Source organism: Rattus norvegicus, chromosome 17 (genome assembly GCF_036323735.1).
Source record: "Rattus norvegicus strain BN/NHsdMcwi chromosome 17, GRCr8, whole genome shotgun sequence".
Taxonomy (NCBI): domain Eukaryota; kingdom Metazoa; phylum Chordata; class Mammalia; order Rodentia; family Muridae; genus Rattus; species Rattus norvegicus.
The window spans coordinates 78,663,607-78,678,265 of record NC_086035.1 but is presented as its reverse complement, the minus strand read 5'-3'; the positions used below and the strand labels follow the sequence as shown (position 1 = coordinate 78,678,265).

Here is a 14,659-nt window from a genome sequence, read left to right as displayed (position 1 = left end):
TATATATATATATATATATATATATATATCCTCCCTCCCCCTTTCCTTCATTTCTCCCTCTATCCATCCATTATTTCCTCTCTCCCTCCCCACCCCCTCTCTTTTCTTAATTCTCTCTCTCTCTCTTCTTCTTCTTCTTCTTCTTCTTCTTCTTCTTCTTCTTCTTCTTCTTCTTCTTTTTCTTCTCCTTCTCCTTCTCCTTCTCCTTCTTCTTCTTCTATATGCATTATGGTACACAGACTACATGCAGGTAAAACTTCCATCCACGTGAAATAAAAAATCGCAAAGATGATCAGGTTTATAAAAATCTGGACATGCCCCATTCCTTATTGCCACATTCAAACTTGAAGATGACATACAGGCTTCTTTGAAAAGATCTTGGGAACTATTCAGGACCAAGTCTCTCAGAGAAATTGTCTAGAGAACCAAAGATGCTCTAAACATATTTGAGATCCTGGGGAACTTCCAAGAAAGACCAGGTCTCTTCCATGGAGCTGCAGTAAGAAAGCTGTTAAGTCCCAGACTAATAAAGAGTGATATGATTCATTCCTCAGTTCTCCATACCTGGGGGCAGAGACGGGAGGACTGTGAGTTTGAAGCTAGCCTGGACTACATTGCAAGATCCTCGTTTTAAAGTTTCTAATTAATTAATTATTTGAGACTAAGTAGATACAATCAGAGGCTCACTTTAATTTTTTTTCCTTTCTTTTTAGGAGCTCATTGATGTTGACAGTGAGGTGGTGTTTGAATTAGCTTCCTATATTTTACAGGTAAGTTGTTTCACACACACACAAAAGGAGGTGTGGCCGCCATGTACAAACAGAGTCACGTCCGCTGTCTGGCTTCCTAACTTTTCCTAGCCACAAGATGGAATGAGCTATTAGGAATGCTGGTGCCATGCCATAGCTAGAGATGTTTACTGTTCCAAGATTCCAAGACAGTATATCATATGACCTTAGGGAAAGTTGTGTATTTCACCTGCAATTATTCGGTTGTCCAAAGCTCACTTCCTTTAAGCTTGCTACCTTCTTTTGCCCTGAAAACAACAACAATAACAACAAATGAATACCTAGAAGAAGTCGCCTCCTGTCCCCCAGAAAGGCAAAGTGAAAGCCTTTAGCCTGAGACAGACAGACAGACAAGGCACAGGAGTATCATCTGTAACGTTACCTCCATGAGTTGGAACGCTACCACGAGTTATTCTTCTAACAAGTGTTCACTGATGCTGCTGTGTCTGAGGTAGCCCACCACACTCACTGGCGCTCACATGGCCTCTGGCTCACAAGTGGCACAAATATTGCCGCCTGGCACAGTGGCACGCACCTATAATCCTAGCTGCTTTGGAGAGTGGGCCTGGAGGGCAGACTGCAGCTGTCTCGAAGAAAGGGAAGAAGCGAGGGTGGAAGGGAAGGGGAGGGAAGAAGTAAGGGAGGTCTTAAAGGAGAAAGGGGGAAGCAAAGTGTGTGTGGGGTGTGTGTAAGAGAGAGAGTGTGTGTGTGAAGGGGGAGAAGGAAGGAGGAGAGAGAGTGAACGTGTGTGTGTGTGTGTGTGTGACCTAATTTAGTTAGACCAAGGCCTTGAAGTATAAACATCTATAAGCCTTTGTGAAGTTTGCATTGTGCTTCTTATTCAGGTGGCTCGTGTATATTCTTCTTGATTGACCCACCAAACAGGGCCTCACTCACTGTGGAACCAAGGCTAATTTCAAACTCAGAATCCTCCTGCCTGAGCCTCCCAAGCACTGGGAATTATGGGGGTGTTCTGCCACCACTGGCTTAGCATTTCTCTTCCTTGAATTCCGGCGCTGACAGGGTGACAGCAGAGGGGAGCTGGTCTGTCTTACTCAGTAGAGAAGTAGCCATGATGATAGGGCATGGTTTTAATTCTTAACAATGGACTGATGTTTCGCTCCTTTTTTTTTTTTCTCCCACAGGAAGCAAAGGGAGATTTCTCTAGGTGAGTCCCCCAAAGTTGTTCTCTTAAAGATATATTTGTCGCTTTTTTTTGTATTTAAAGAAATTGCCTTGCGCATGTGCCTTGAAGGAGGACAGAGTAGTAATCGGTGGGATCCAGATGTCACACTGTCAACTGAGCAGGCAGGCTGGCAAGGCAGGCCCAGTGCTGGTGAGGACAATGTTCTCACCAAATGAGCCTTGAAACAACCAATGGCCGTTGTTCTCGGGCTGGTGTGTTGATCGTGCGTCTGTGTGGAGCCGGGCATCACTCCTGGGGTGTAAACTGGGTTGTTTATAACCTAACAGCTCTAAGGGATAAATGCACACACACACACACACACACACACACACACACACGCACACACACACACACACACCACCTTCTCAATGTAGTCACTGGCTTTCAAGGGAAAAATCTGTATCACATAGGGAGCTGTTTCAGGGAAGTATTAGCAGCAGAGAAACGCATGCCTTTCTGCCTTCCGTGGGAAGATGCTCTGTTGAGAAAACATAGACCTAACCGCTAAGCCCAGCTTGAGCCATCCTATAGATCTGCTAGCTTGAATGTCGTCATTCATTCCTTAAATGCTGCATACAGGGCAGCAGAGCTGAAATTGTCCCCAGTCTCTCAGGAGCAATAGAGTCCTAACAGCAAGGGGACTGTAGCTACCCTCGACAGAACTAACAGCTTATAGACAGATCTTCAAGGTATTCTGTTCTATCAGTGTCTACTGGGGAAAGCCCAGGTTAGCCCATTGTTTAGGACCAAGGTCTGTCTGTAGAAGTAATGACTGTGTGGTCGAGAAAGCAGAATATCAAGTCATTGGGTTCTGAGAGTTGGGGCTTATGACTTGGTAGTGGGATGCTTGCCTAACACATGTGAGACTAGGTGTTTCCCCAAGAGGGGAGGGAGGGAGGGAGGGAGGGAGGAAGTGAGGAAGGGAGGAAGGGAGGGAGGGAGGGAGAGAGGGAGGGAGGGAAGAGGTATCAACAACCACAACCCCAAACCCTACTCCTACCCTACCCTAACCCTAACCCTTACCCTAACCCTAACCCTAACCCTAACACTTAAGCTTATACGTACACTTACACTTACTCCTAGCACTGTTCCTAACCCTGCCCCAAGCACATGGAAGGGGCATACATCAGATCTGGGGAAATAGTTCAGGGGATAGAGCGTTTCCTATTTAAGCATGGGGACTCGAGTTCATTTGAAAAGCACAGTACCTGCTGGGCCTGTGTACCACCAGTGCTATGGCAGAAGCAGGCAGAGACAGAAAGAACCCTAGGACTTGCTAGTCTGCCAGTCAGCCAAGCTGGCCAGCTCCAGGGAGAGACCCTACCTCAATACAGAAAAGAGGGATGTAGCCAAAGCAGACACCCAAAGTCAGCTTCACCTCACTCACCTACGCAGAAGGCTGCTTCTGAGCACACACAGACAAATCATATTTCTACCCCATCAAGAACACATGCACATTGCTATCTTGGACAGTATTTTTTATCTATACATATACCCCAACCAGACTTGAGGTTTATGACTTCAGTCAAAAACCTCAGCTAAATGAAAAGGAAAAAAATTCAAAATCTAAAACAGTAGTTAGCAAACTTTTTCTGTAAAGGCCTTGTATCTGACTTTCCTGGGTCGCCAGGTCCCCACGGCAGGCACTGCACTTCGTCCAAGTGTCAACGAAACCTCGTGTGGCGGCAGAACTGAGGAACGCGGTTCTGTTTCAATGAGGCTTTATTTAGGGAAACAGATACTTGAATGCTACATAAATCTTCATGTATCGTGGGTCTTCCTCTCCTTCCTTCTTTTCTCTTGTTTCCCCTTCCCTCTCCTTTCCCTTCTCACCTTCTGCATTTAAAGATGTAAGAACCACTCCAAGTTCACAGGCCTTTCAAACATAAGAGAGGGGGGATAGTTTGAGTCTGTGGTGAGCTGGAGTTAATTGATCCATTGGTCTAAATTGTAGTTTGTTTATGTCACTTTGACTGTTTTCTGTAAAGAGAGCTCCAGGCAGGCCTCCTTTCTCTAGGTCTTTGTCAGGAAGCAGAGAGAGAGAGAGAGAGAGAGAGAGAGAGAGAGAGAGAGAGAGAGAGAGAGAGATTGATTGATTTCCACTACTCAACGGGTGTGAGAGGTCTTAGCTGGAGACCTTGAACTTGGTATATGGCCAGTCCCCATTTACCAAATGTGTTGAATGAAGCTTGTTCAGTTTGTAGAAACTATAGCTTGTAGCCCATTCTTTGCACCTTTTGTCTGGCCCAAATTGGTGATTAGGTCTAAGGTTTTTAACAACTGTAAGTCCCACCTACTTAACAGGTTTCCGCAGTTCTGTGACGTCTGGTTGAAAAGTCCACACATTCAGCAGGGTCCGACTTCCCCATCAGCCAGCTCGGAACCCTGCTGCAAACAGTATTTCTTTTTGAGAGCACCCTGACAGGGCGGAATGTGAACTGGAAACAAACCCATCTGTCCCACAGATCATGGGAATGCGGCCACACAGCCAGACAGCCAGGGAGGAGGAAGAGCAGAGCTTGACCTGACCATCTTTCACGGCCCCTTGTGAGCTCCAGCCTGCTAGTGTGTTAGCAGAAAGCAGATACGCGAAGGGCGTTTCATTGGTCAGAGCCGTCTAGCGGCTTTCTGTAGCTACAGCTGTCTAAAGAGAGAAGTAGCTGCCAGGAGAAGAGAAGGCCAGACAGTTCACTCAAGGTCAGCTTATCTCTTCCCATAAACTTCACCCCACAGCATGCAGAGGTGAGCTGTGACAAGCAAGACCCTGATAACGTAACACTTCAGGATTCTGAGGGCCGCTGTGCAAACGTGGAGGTTATATGGTTCAATACATAAAAAGCTGGGACCAGCACTGTGCATGTGCAATGACAGCACTGCAGGTAGGCGTGGGGACAAAGACAAAGGATCCCCCCACTGTCATTGGTCAGCCAACCTGGCAGAGTTCACCTACGGGCACAATAAGAGACTATCTCAAAAAAAAAAAAATAGAGTTCAGAGCAATCAGGGAAGACCCCTGATGCCACCCTCTGGTTTCCACATATCTGCAAGCACATGTACTCACACCCCTAGGGACACATCCATAAACAAGACACAGTAAAAAGAAATAGGTAATAAAATATTAAGAAAAACAGTTTCAAGATAGTAGTGTATGCTTGAATTTTCCTCCTCCTCTTCCTCCTTCTCTTCCTCCTCTTCTTCCTCCTCCTCCTCTTCCTCTTCCTCCTCTTCCTCCTCCTTCTCCTTTTCCTCCTCCTCTTCCCTTTTTGATCTTTTAAAATATGGTTTCTCTGTGTAGCTCTGGCTGTCCTGGAACTCATTCTGTAGACCAAGCTCTCCTCGAACTCAAAGAGATCTGCCTGCCTCTGCCTCTTCTCTGCCCCTCTGCTTCTCTGCCTCTCTGCCTCTCTGCCTTGCCTCCCAAGTATGGGATTAAAGGTGTCCACCACCACTGCTCCGTTTGATGCTTCATTTTGTATGTGTGCCTCTTGCAGGCCATCTCTGGGAATATTCTCCAAACCTGGAGATGGCCATAGTTGGTTTGCTGAACATCAGGCATATTAGCTCTGACGTTTGAATTGTTTTAGTCTTGTAGCAACTAGCTTTTGATACTAGTCATCGATGCAAGGTTCTTTTACTGTGCGCAAGTGAATAGCTTTAACTTGTAAGTATTACATCATAAATGTATCTTCCTCAACAAACGTCAATAAAAGCTTAGAAACACAGACCTTTGGAGAAGACTTTTATATGTTTAACATAGGATCCAAGGCTTAATTCTAAGATACCAAAGAATCTAATGGTCTTTTAAATTAGTGGCCTCACACAAAAGTCAAAGTGACTCCGGAGCTGGAGAAAAGGCTAAGTAGTTAAGAATGCTAGCTTCTCTTCCAGAGGACCCTGAGTTCAATTCTCACCAACCACATGACAACTCACAACCGTTTATATCTCCAGTTAGACACCTTCTTCTGGCCCCTGAGGGCCCTGAATTCATGTGGTATATATACAAATGTGCAAGTGAAACACCCATGAATATGAAAATAAAAATTTTAAGTCAAAGTAAGTCTTCCACAAGCTGGAGGGGCTCGAATCTGTGCCTTCCTGAAGGCCTTTCTTGCCCGAGCCACTGGGTATCTACACTCAGCAGTTCAAGTGTGGCCTGACTCTTCCTATGTGGAATGGGTATTGAAAACCTGCAAACCGGAGGAACGTCTTCACTGAGGCACAAGGAAAGGAGGTTATCTGTGTAGTTGAGAGAGCCTGGAAGTGCTGACATAGTGGTCATAGGAAGAGACTGATATGAAAGTAGTCCTGAACAAGAGCCACTCTGCTGTGGTATTCCCAGCCTCCTCTGGTTCTTCTTGGAGCCTTCCGCTTGGCTTAGCACATGCCTGAAGGGCAGTCGTGCCTGTTTCTTTTGTCAATAGAAATGCTCACCTTCTCTTCTCTCAGGTTTGGGGGTTTTGTGTTTGCTTGCTTGCTTGCTTTTTGTTTTATTTTGTTTGTTGTTGTTGTTGTTGTTTGAGTCAGGGTCTCTCTACTTAGCCCTGGCTATCCTAAAACTCAACCAGCAGACAAGGCTGCCCTTGAACTCACAGAGATAGGCCTGCCCCTACCTCCCAAAAAAGTGTCGACTACCCTAACCAACATTCTTACTGAATGTGATAATGCAAAATCACACTGAGCTGGCAGTGCCAAAAGCCAATGGCTGAGATACAGACAGTTAAGGGGACAGTGTCCATGATAGCGAGAAATGCGGACCGTGCGTGTTGATATTTTGACACAGGGTGGACAAATGTGTATGCTATCATTAAAGGGTGAGGAAACCATCTTATCTAAAAAATAATATTTTCTCACTTGTATGATTTTTCCGTACCACAGCACAAATAATCTCGTTTGGCTTCCTGGTGTGTGTGTTTGAGTTTAGAAACGAACCTTATGTGTCACCACTCAGGAAGTGAGCAGGGGTGGTGTTTCTGTTTGAAAACAATCGAATAGCCTCTGAGCTGTCAATCAAGGCAGCTATAGAAGCTAATGTTAGGTGAAGTGGGTCCAACACAGAGTAAAACTAAAAGAGTTCTCATGTAGTCACTATGGGTCAGCATTAGCCAACCAGCAGATGTGTAGAAGCTTCATTCATGTCCCAGCTTCTTGAATGCTTAGCCCTTCTTGAGTGTGGAGTGTGTGTGTGTGTGTGTGTGTGTGTGTGTGTGTGTGTGTGTATGAGTGTGTGGTGTGTGTTTTTGTGTGTGTGTTTGTGTGTGTGTGTGCCTGTGTGTGTGGTGTGTGTGTGTTTGGGTGTGTATGTGTGTGTGTGTGTGTGTGTGTGTGTGTGAAGTGTGTGTGCATGTGCATGGATCCCTGAAACCCACCTGTCTCCTCTTCCCAGCTGGGACTGCAGACACACACCACCATACCTGACTTCTTACATGGGTGCCAGGATCTGGACTCGGCCCTCATCCTTATATAGCAAGCAGTTTAATTACCACATTACCTCCTGTGCCCCTCTTGGGACGCTTTTATTTAATACCCTTTTTAAAAAACATCCTCGAGCTACTGTAGAACAGTAATATGCATTTCTTGCTTAAGTCATTGTTGAAAACCAACCAATAAACAAACAAACCAAACGCCTGTTGAATCGACCTACAGAAAATCCAAACTTCCAAGTAAGAGTCTAATCCAACTTAACAGAAGATCTCACAGCACTGCGCTAACCAAGCTACTAGGGACAATACGTTGACTTTATTTTTGTTTGGGGGTAGTCTATCATAAGGGGTAGTTATTCTAGAATTCCCACTGACCTATCTCTTTATACTAATCCTGAAAATCATCTTATTATCACCTTCAATTGGTTCTTGGAAGTTTCTGGAAATGTGATCCACTTTAAATCTAATTTAAATAATTTTTAAATAACTATTTTCACACTGATCATGGAAGTGCACACATGCCTGTAGCCCCAGCATCAGGGAAGGCTGTACCTGAAGGACTGACTGCCTTGTATGTAAGGTCTGCCTGCACCACACAGAGTTCCAGGGTAACAAGGGCTACATACAGAGTATAGTACTCTATCTCATAACAAAAATCATTCTGATATAATAATCGATAACATTTTTCAAAGATGAAGCACCATAAATCATTATTGCCAAACCCACACCAATTCTGACATAAAGGACCATCAGTACAATATGGCAAAAGGACCCATGACCCATGTATGAGAGAGGCTATGGGGCTATAAAGCTGTCTTTTCCTCTCTCGTCTCAATTCTATCCTAGTTTTTCTCCCCTCTCTTTTTTCCACGGTTGATAAATGCAAAGCTAAGTGCCCTCGCTTTGGAATGGCCATCAGAACCATATAGAACGAAGTGTACTAATATGTACCCCCGTTTGAGAATTGTTTGAGTGACTTCCTTAAACTAGCTGGTTTTTATTGGTGATCTGATTAGAGGGGAGTGATTTTTACATGGGGGTGGGGAGAGAGTCATCTGGGACAAATAAAGGCATCTATTCCATAGAATGTTTTGGTAACAAGCTTTATTAAAATGCAATCACTGAAACTCTGCTGCCCTTGGCTGTCCAGTGCCCTTGGGACCTGGAAACACTTTCGTTACAGAAGACTAGAGGTGCTGCTGTTAATCACTAAAGCAAATTCTTGCAACCTAAGCTGTGTTAGTACCTGTAAGCCACCTGAAAAGGACTCTGAGCTGCACTCTGTTTATCTGGTGGACTCCCACCTTAGTAACTGCCACACCTTCAGAGGTAGGGAAAGACAGGAAGCCCTATCAGCGTTCCAGAAAAACAGTTTGAGCAAGGAAAAGAAGAGAGGTTTTAACTGGCTGTCTGGAGGTTAACTTATATATTTACTAGTTTGTTTGTTTTTTTTTTTTTTTTTTTTTTTTGTGTGTGTGTGTGTGTGCTACTCTGACCAAAATACCTCATACAAACGACTGAAGAGTTGACAAATTCACCTGGACTCACACTTTCAGAAGGGCTCAGTCTATGGTAGTTTTGGCCTCAGGTACAGAACATGATGGTGGTGGGCTTTGTGTGGTGGGAGGAAGTGTCAACATCATGTCTTAAAGGAAGCAGAACACAGACAGGAAGTGGCCTGGGATAATTTACCTCCTAGAACCCTCCCCCAGTAGATAACTTCCCTCAGCTAAACCCCACTCCCAAAGCTTCCAGGCGTCCAAAATGGCACTCCCCAGCTAGGGATGGCGCACTGAAAACACGACTCTGCACACAATTAAATGCCCATCTGTGTGAGAGAATCTGAGCTGATGGGGGATGGGTAGTGGTTGGGAAGAAAATGTTAACTGGGTCCCAGAGATAGCATCTGTAGGGTTCCACTTGGATTTCCTTTCAAAAAAAAAATCCTGCTTTTAGACACGGAACAATGTATCTCTCAAATGGCAGAGGCAAATAGCGCCCTTCATTAACACACGAGGCTGATTTTCAAAGAGGAGTTTCAGCTGAAACATTCCCATTAACTTCCAGAAGCCATGTGTTCTTAGGTCCCTGGGGGAGCAATTAAAAGCAAAGAGCATAATGACCTTTTAATATTTTATTTTCTATAAGCTGTGGGACTGCATGGTCACTGGGCTAGAGAGAAAGAAACTCTGGCGAACAAGAAGTAATGTTCTCTTGATTTCTTTTCCCCAGTTCTTTCCACGTTTGACATCTGGTCTGCCCCCTTTGAAAGTAGTGTTATTGGCAGTTAATGTGTAAACTAAAATGGGCTTGCTGATCTCCGAAAATTCTAGGCTTGAAGGTTCTTCTAGTCAAGCCAGAGAATGCAAGTCATGGGCCAGAGCAAGAAATTTAGAAGTTCCTGGAAAAGACAAGAAAGTTCTCGTGTGTGTGTGTGTGTGTGTGTGTGTGTGTGTGTGTGTGTGTGTGAAAATCTTTAAAACATGATATTTCCATCCATATACAAAGGCTGCCTTTCAAATGATAACAAGGTTATCTTGTCCAGGCGACAGGATTAAGTGTGGATAACGCTAGAACAACACTATTACATTGGTTACTCTTCCACTGCTATGATAAAATACTGTGACCAAAATCAACTTAAGAAAGAGTAGTTTATTTTGACTTATGGTTCCAGAGAGACAGAGTTCATCCTGGCAGAAAGGCATGGCTTGGCGACAGGATCAGGAGGCACACTATTCACATTTTCATCTACACAAGGAAGCAGAAAAAGGGAACAGGAAGTGGGTCACCATAAAGCCCGCCCCCCAGTGACGTGCTTCCTCCAGCAAGACTGTACCTCCTAAAGACCCCACACCTCCCCCAAAACAGTGCCATCAACTGGGGACCAATTATTCAACAAAATGAGCCCATGGGAGACGTTTCTCATTCAAGCCACCGCAACTACAAATCAAAGGTCGTAGATTCCTGAAGCCATAGCTTCTTGTTTACACAAATGATTCACATCTAACTAAGCAAGTTCAGTTATTAGAAGCCCTTATTAAGCCTTTTGACCACTTGGTGTCTGTTTTCATACAAACGGATATTAAGGTGAGGGGCAGGGGAAGTTGTTACAGGGTTTACTCTGTAACCCAAGCTGACCTGAAACTCAGGATGCGCCTGCCTCAGCCTCCTGAGAGCTAGTATTACAAACAGGCACTGTCATGCCTGACTCCTACAACTGCTGAACTGCCATAAAGGAGGAAATAGCTGTCACTCTCCTCTAGCGAGAGAAATGGATTTGCTCAGACTGGAGAAAAGAAGTGTGTGTGGGGGGCGGGGGGGAGCAAAAAACCAAAAAACCACAAAACGGACATTATGTTAGGAATAGTCCACATTTAAGATACAGCTTTCATAACTTGGCCAGTTCTGTCACACTTAAACATTTCAGCTCTCTCATGGCAACTTCTCAATTGGGCAGGGGGGTGGGGGGATGTCATCTGTTAAACTTGAAGCATACCTCTCAACGAATTGAAAAAGAAAAGAGGGTACGTATGGAGTTTTCTCATGATTTCAAAATGACCTGAAGAGCCATGAGTAATTGAGAAGCAGCAGGACTCGTCTGTCACGCCAGCAAAAGCTTTCAAAAAGAACAGCATCTGAGAGTCTGAAGTGAAATGTTCACACGCAAAAAAAAAGTTAGAAACGTTTCCAAAAAGCTTTGCCTTGTGCAGAGAAGTCCATTTGAGCTGTTGACGGTATGATTTACATTTCAAAGCGTAAAAACACATTGATTTATTTTTGCAAGTCGATACCATTCAAATCCTGTGGGAACCATTCAGAAGGAGGGAACGTTGTGTTGTGACAGCTTCTCTCTTTGGTTAAATATGGATTTAATCTTGGAACCACATTTTGAGTGAGCTCTGACAGAGCACAGAGGTTCATGGCCATAACCGTGTCAATTCTTTCGGAGTTGAGATTCCCAAGTCAAAGGTTGACATTGTAGAGAAGGAATCAGTTGCTTTCTCTCACACTGTTTGAGTGAAATTATTTGCCTGAAATCATAGGACCAAGCAATCTTAACTTGGTTTGCATTTTATGCATTTACAAGCAAATGAGAGGTTCACAAGGATTTCCTTGACGCCTAGGAAAATTAAACACACAAAGAAATACTCATATGATTGGGTGATCAGCGTCAGAAACAGGACGGATAACTCATGAATGTGTCAATAACATTATGGGTTAGCCCATGGTATATATCCAAAAGCCAGAATCCCATGGAGGAAAATAACTCACGAGTCCCCAGATGTTTTCCTTGATCTGCAGATGTCAAAAGCAATGACAAAAATCTCACATAAATCCCACATGGACGATCTCTGTGTCATCTTCTAACCTGTCCGCTTCCCTCAGTCAGGGCACAGTAGGTAATGGGAAGGAAATGGACACACTGTGTTGCCTTTTCCCATCTTTCATTTAGCACATTCTCAGGGTTGCCTTGTGTCACCAGAGAGCAAAGTAAGGTGGAGAAAGGAGGCAGTAAGAGAAAAGTTGTTTCTTGAATCTCTGGATTTTGAATTTCTCAGATTTCAGATAATTGATTTAAGTGCTGGTCCTGGGTGGGAATTAAACACCCTGGCCTGGCAGGACTGACACCAAAGAGATCATTCTCCCTGAACTAAAACACAGATTGCCAGAAGTGGCGGTGCGTGTGTCTGTAATGCCAGCGTTTGGGGGGTCCAGGGAAGAAGGTCAAGGTTTGATTCAAGGTCAGGGGCTGGAGAGATGGCTTCACAGTTAAGAGCAGTCGCTCTCCCAGAGAAACCAGGTTCAGTTTCCAGGACCCACATGGCAGTTACAGACGGTTATCTCTAACTCCAGTTCTAGGAGATCGAGTACCTTCTTTGTCTTCCACGGGCATCGGGCACACATGTGGTATACAGTCATATGCAGGCAAACCACCTACACATATAAGATGAAGACAAATAAGTTTTGTAAATTCAAGATGAACCTTGGCAACATAGGGAGTTTGAGGCCCAACCTAAACTACATTAGACTGGGGTGGGGTGGCATACAGAAGAGGAAGAGGAAGAAGAGGAGGAGGATGTGTAGGGAGGAGGAGGAGAAAGAAGCAGGAAAATAAATGTTCATGCTGGGGGGATGAGATAGTAAAACACCCTTGAGTTAAAAGATGGGCTAGCCACCAAGTAGGTCAGGAAGCATTTGTTTCCTGGAGCCTTGTGGGTTGGTTTTTTTGTTGTTGTTTGTTTGTTTGTTTTTTGGAAATATATGTAAAGGACTGTACACTCCTACTTTTATGAAACACATCCTTTTCCCAGAGAACTGTAGCTTCATGATATGCCCAGCACACACAGAGGATTTAGTTTGGTGCTAGCATAGAAGTCTCCCAATTTCTGAGTTTCTGCCTACTTTCTTATGCTACACTAGATTTGTTTTTCAAACAGTGTCTTCACGGGGACGTTCTTCCACATTAAGCCTACTCCAGAGCCCCCAAGCTGCTTCTCCAATGTTTGGACATCTCATTCCACCATAGGGGAATTTCCTGATAATGTTTTTTCCTAGATTAAAAAGAAAGAAATGGTGTTTTTATCTTAACGTGGGTGCTCCTAACTATAGTGCCCATGAAGGCCGGAAATGGGCATCGGATTCCCTGGAGCTGGAATTACAGGTGGTTATGAGCTGCCTGCTGTGGGTGCTGGGAACCACACTTGGTCCTCTGCAGAGGAAGTGTTCATCCTTAACTCTTAACCTTCGAGCCATTTCTCCAACGCTCCACCCCCCAGATTTTTTCTTTTCTTTTAAGGAAAACAGGTGATGGGTTTTACCAACCCCTTCCTGATGCTTAACTTTGTCCCTGTTTAATTCAGTGCCTTGGCTAAATATGTTGTGGTAATAAATATGTTGTCCTTTGATGTGGTGAGTTTTCTATTAGTCATATCGCTAAAAATCTTTTCACTCTCTCCTGTAGATCACTCAAACACTAGCACATTGTCTCAACCTACCCTCCCAAGGAAAACCACCAAAGCTTTGAAATACCATTTCTATACTGGGAACAATGGCAGCTACCTAAGCTTTTTAATACAGTCTAGTTGATATTAAAAAATCAGACTGGGGAATTTCTTTTGACAACTGGTTCATAAGAAAAAAATTTCACTTTTTGTTTCTAAACGTAGACTATGACTATGAACAATGTGTTTTAGTCTATGGCATAGCAAGCATACTGAACTCTGGGAGAACCTCGGTATGGCAGCCCCTAGACGAGAAAGCTGAGAGCTTTTAGCATGTGCTGGGCTATAGCTTTGTAGAGTTTTAAGGTGAAGCAGACATCTGTCCTATTGGGGTGACTTTCTCCCACCCACGTACTAACCAAGGCAGGAGGCACAGTCGGGCTGCAGAACTTTAGAACGGCTTTCTGATTTCCATCTGCACGTGTTGGCCAGATTGACAGGGCTGGACACCCCCGAGTGACTGCAGGTGTTTCCAAACAGCAAAGCAGAATTTGTCTCCATACTCATCCTCTGGAGAGGCCCGGGAGTCATGGATCCCTTCCAGAGTATAATGGATCAGGATGGGCTTCATGCCCTGGTGACTTCTCCATATACTTTTCTATGTAACCTTGCCCTGGAGGAGAGCAGGAGAATCCAGGGCAAGCCTCGGCAAGGAAATACAGCCTGTGGCTGTCATCAGGGATGTTTATTTGCCAACAAAGCTGTGGTTGGGAGGTAAAACGATCTCTGTGTCCTTCCGTTCCTTCCCCGAATGTACTTTAGGTGTGACGAGAGGAGGTGCCTGAACTCTGGTTTCAGCTCCACAAAGATGCTGCTCCCTACTTTTCTTACAATATATCCCGGCAGCTAAAACCGTGCCTAGCAAGACTGATAGTTAAGGACCCACCCTCAGCACTAACCAGCCATGGAGTCAAACTCCCCGTGCTTGGGTAAATTTATAGTTAAGTGGACAGAGAAGACCTTCTGTGTACCACTGTGGATCCTCAGGTGTTTAGTCAACCGAATGTCGGCTGAAGTTAGGCCTCTCTGACATGCAATTTTAAACCGTAGTTGATAACCTCATTTTCCTAAACACCAAGGGCTTCCCTCTTTGAAAAGCTCTGTTAGCTTTCCATTGTCTCTTGGAGGACCTTGCATGCGACTAAGCTATCATTGAAGGTTCTCAAAATCCTGTTTCCAAATCGTCTTTCCTGTCCCATTGTCTCCTCACATGTCAGCCACTGTGATTGGGCTCTCCTAGTCAGGTTACACACCTGCTTTGAC

General features: G+C 44.5%; 1 protein-coding gene across 10 annotated transcripts in view; it reads left to right on the top strand.

The window, feature by feature from the left end:
- The window catches only part of Frmd4a (FERM domain containing 4A), a 590,863-nt gene that overhangs the window by 489,659 nt on the left and 86,545 nt on the right, over positions 1-14,659 (top strand). For all 10 annotated transcript variants that reach the window (XM_039095788.2, XM_063276496.1, XM_039095786.2 and 7 more), the window contains 2 exons: positions 714-770; positions 1,934-1,956. In XM_039095788.2, coding sequence (XP_038951716.1) covers positions 714-770; positions 1,934-1,956 — 80 coding nt within the window. The remainder of the gene's footprint in view (positions 1-713; positions 771-1,933; positions 1,957-14,659) is intronic.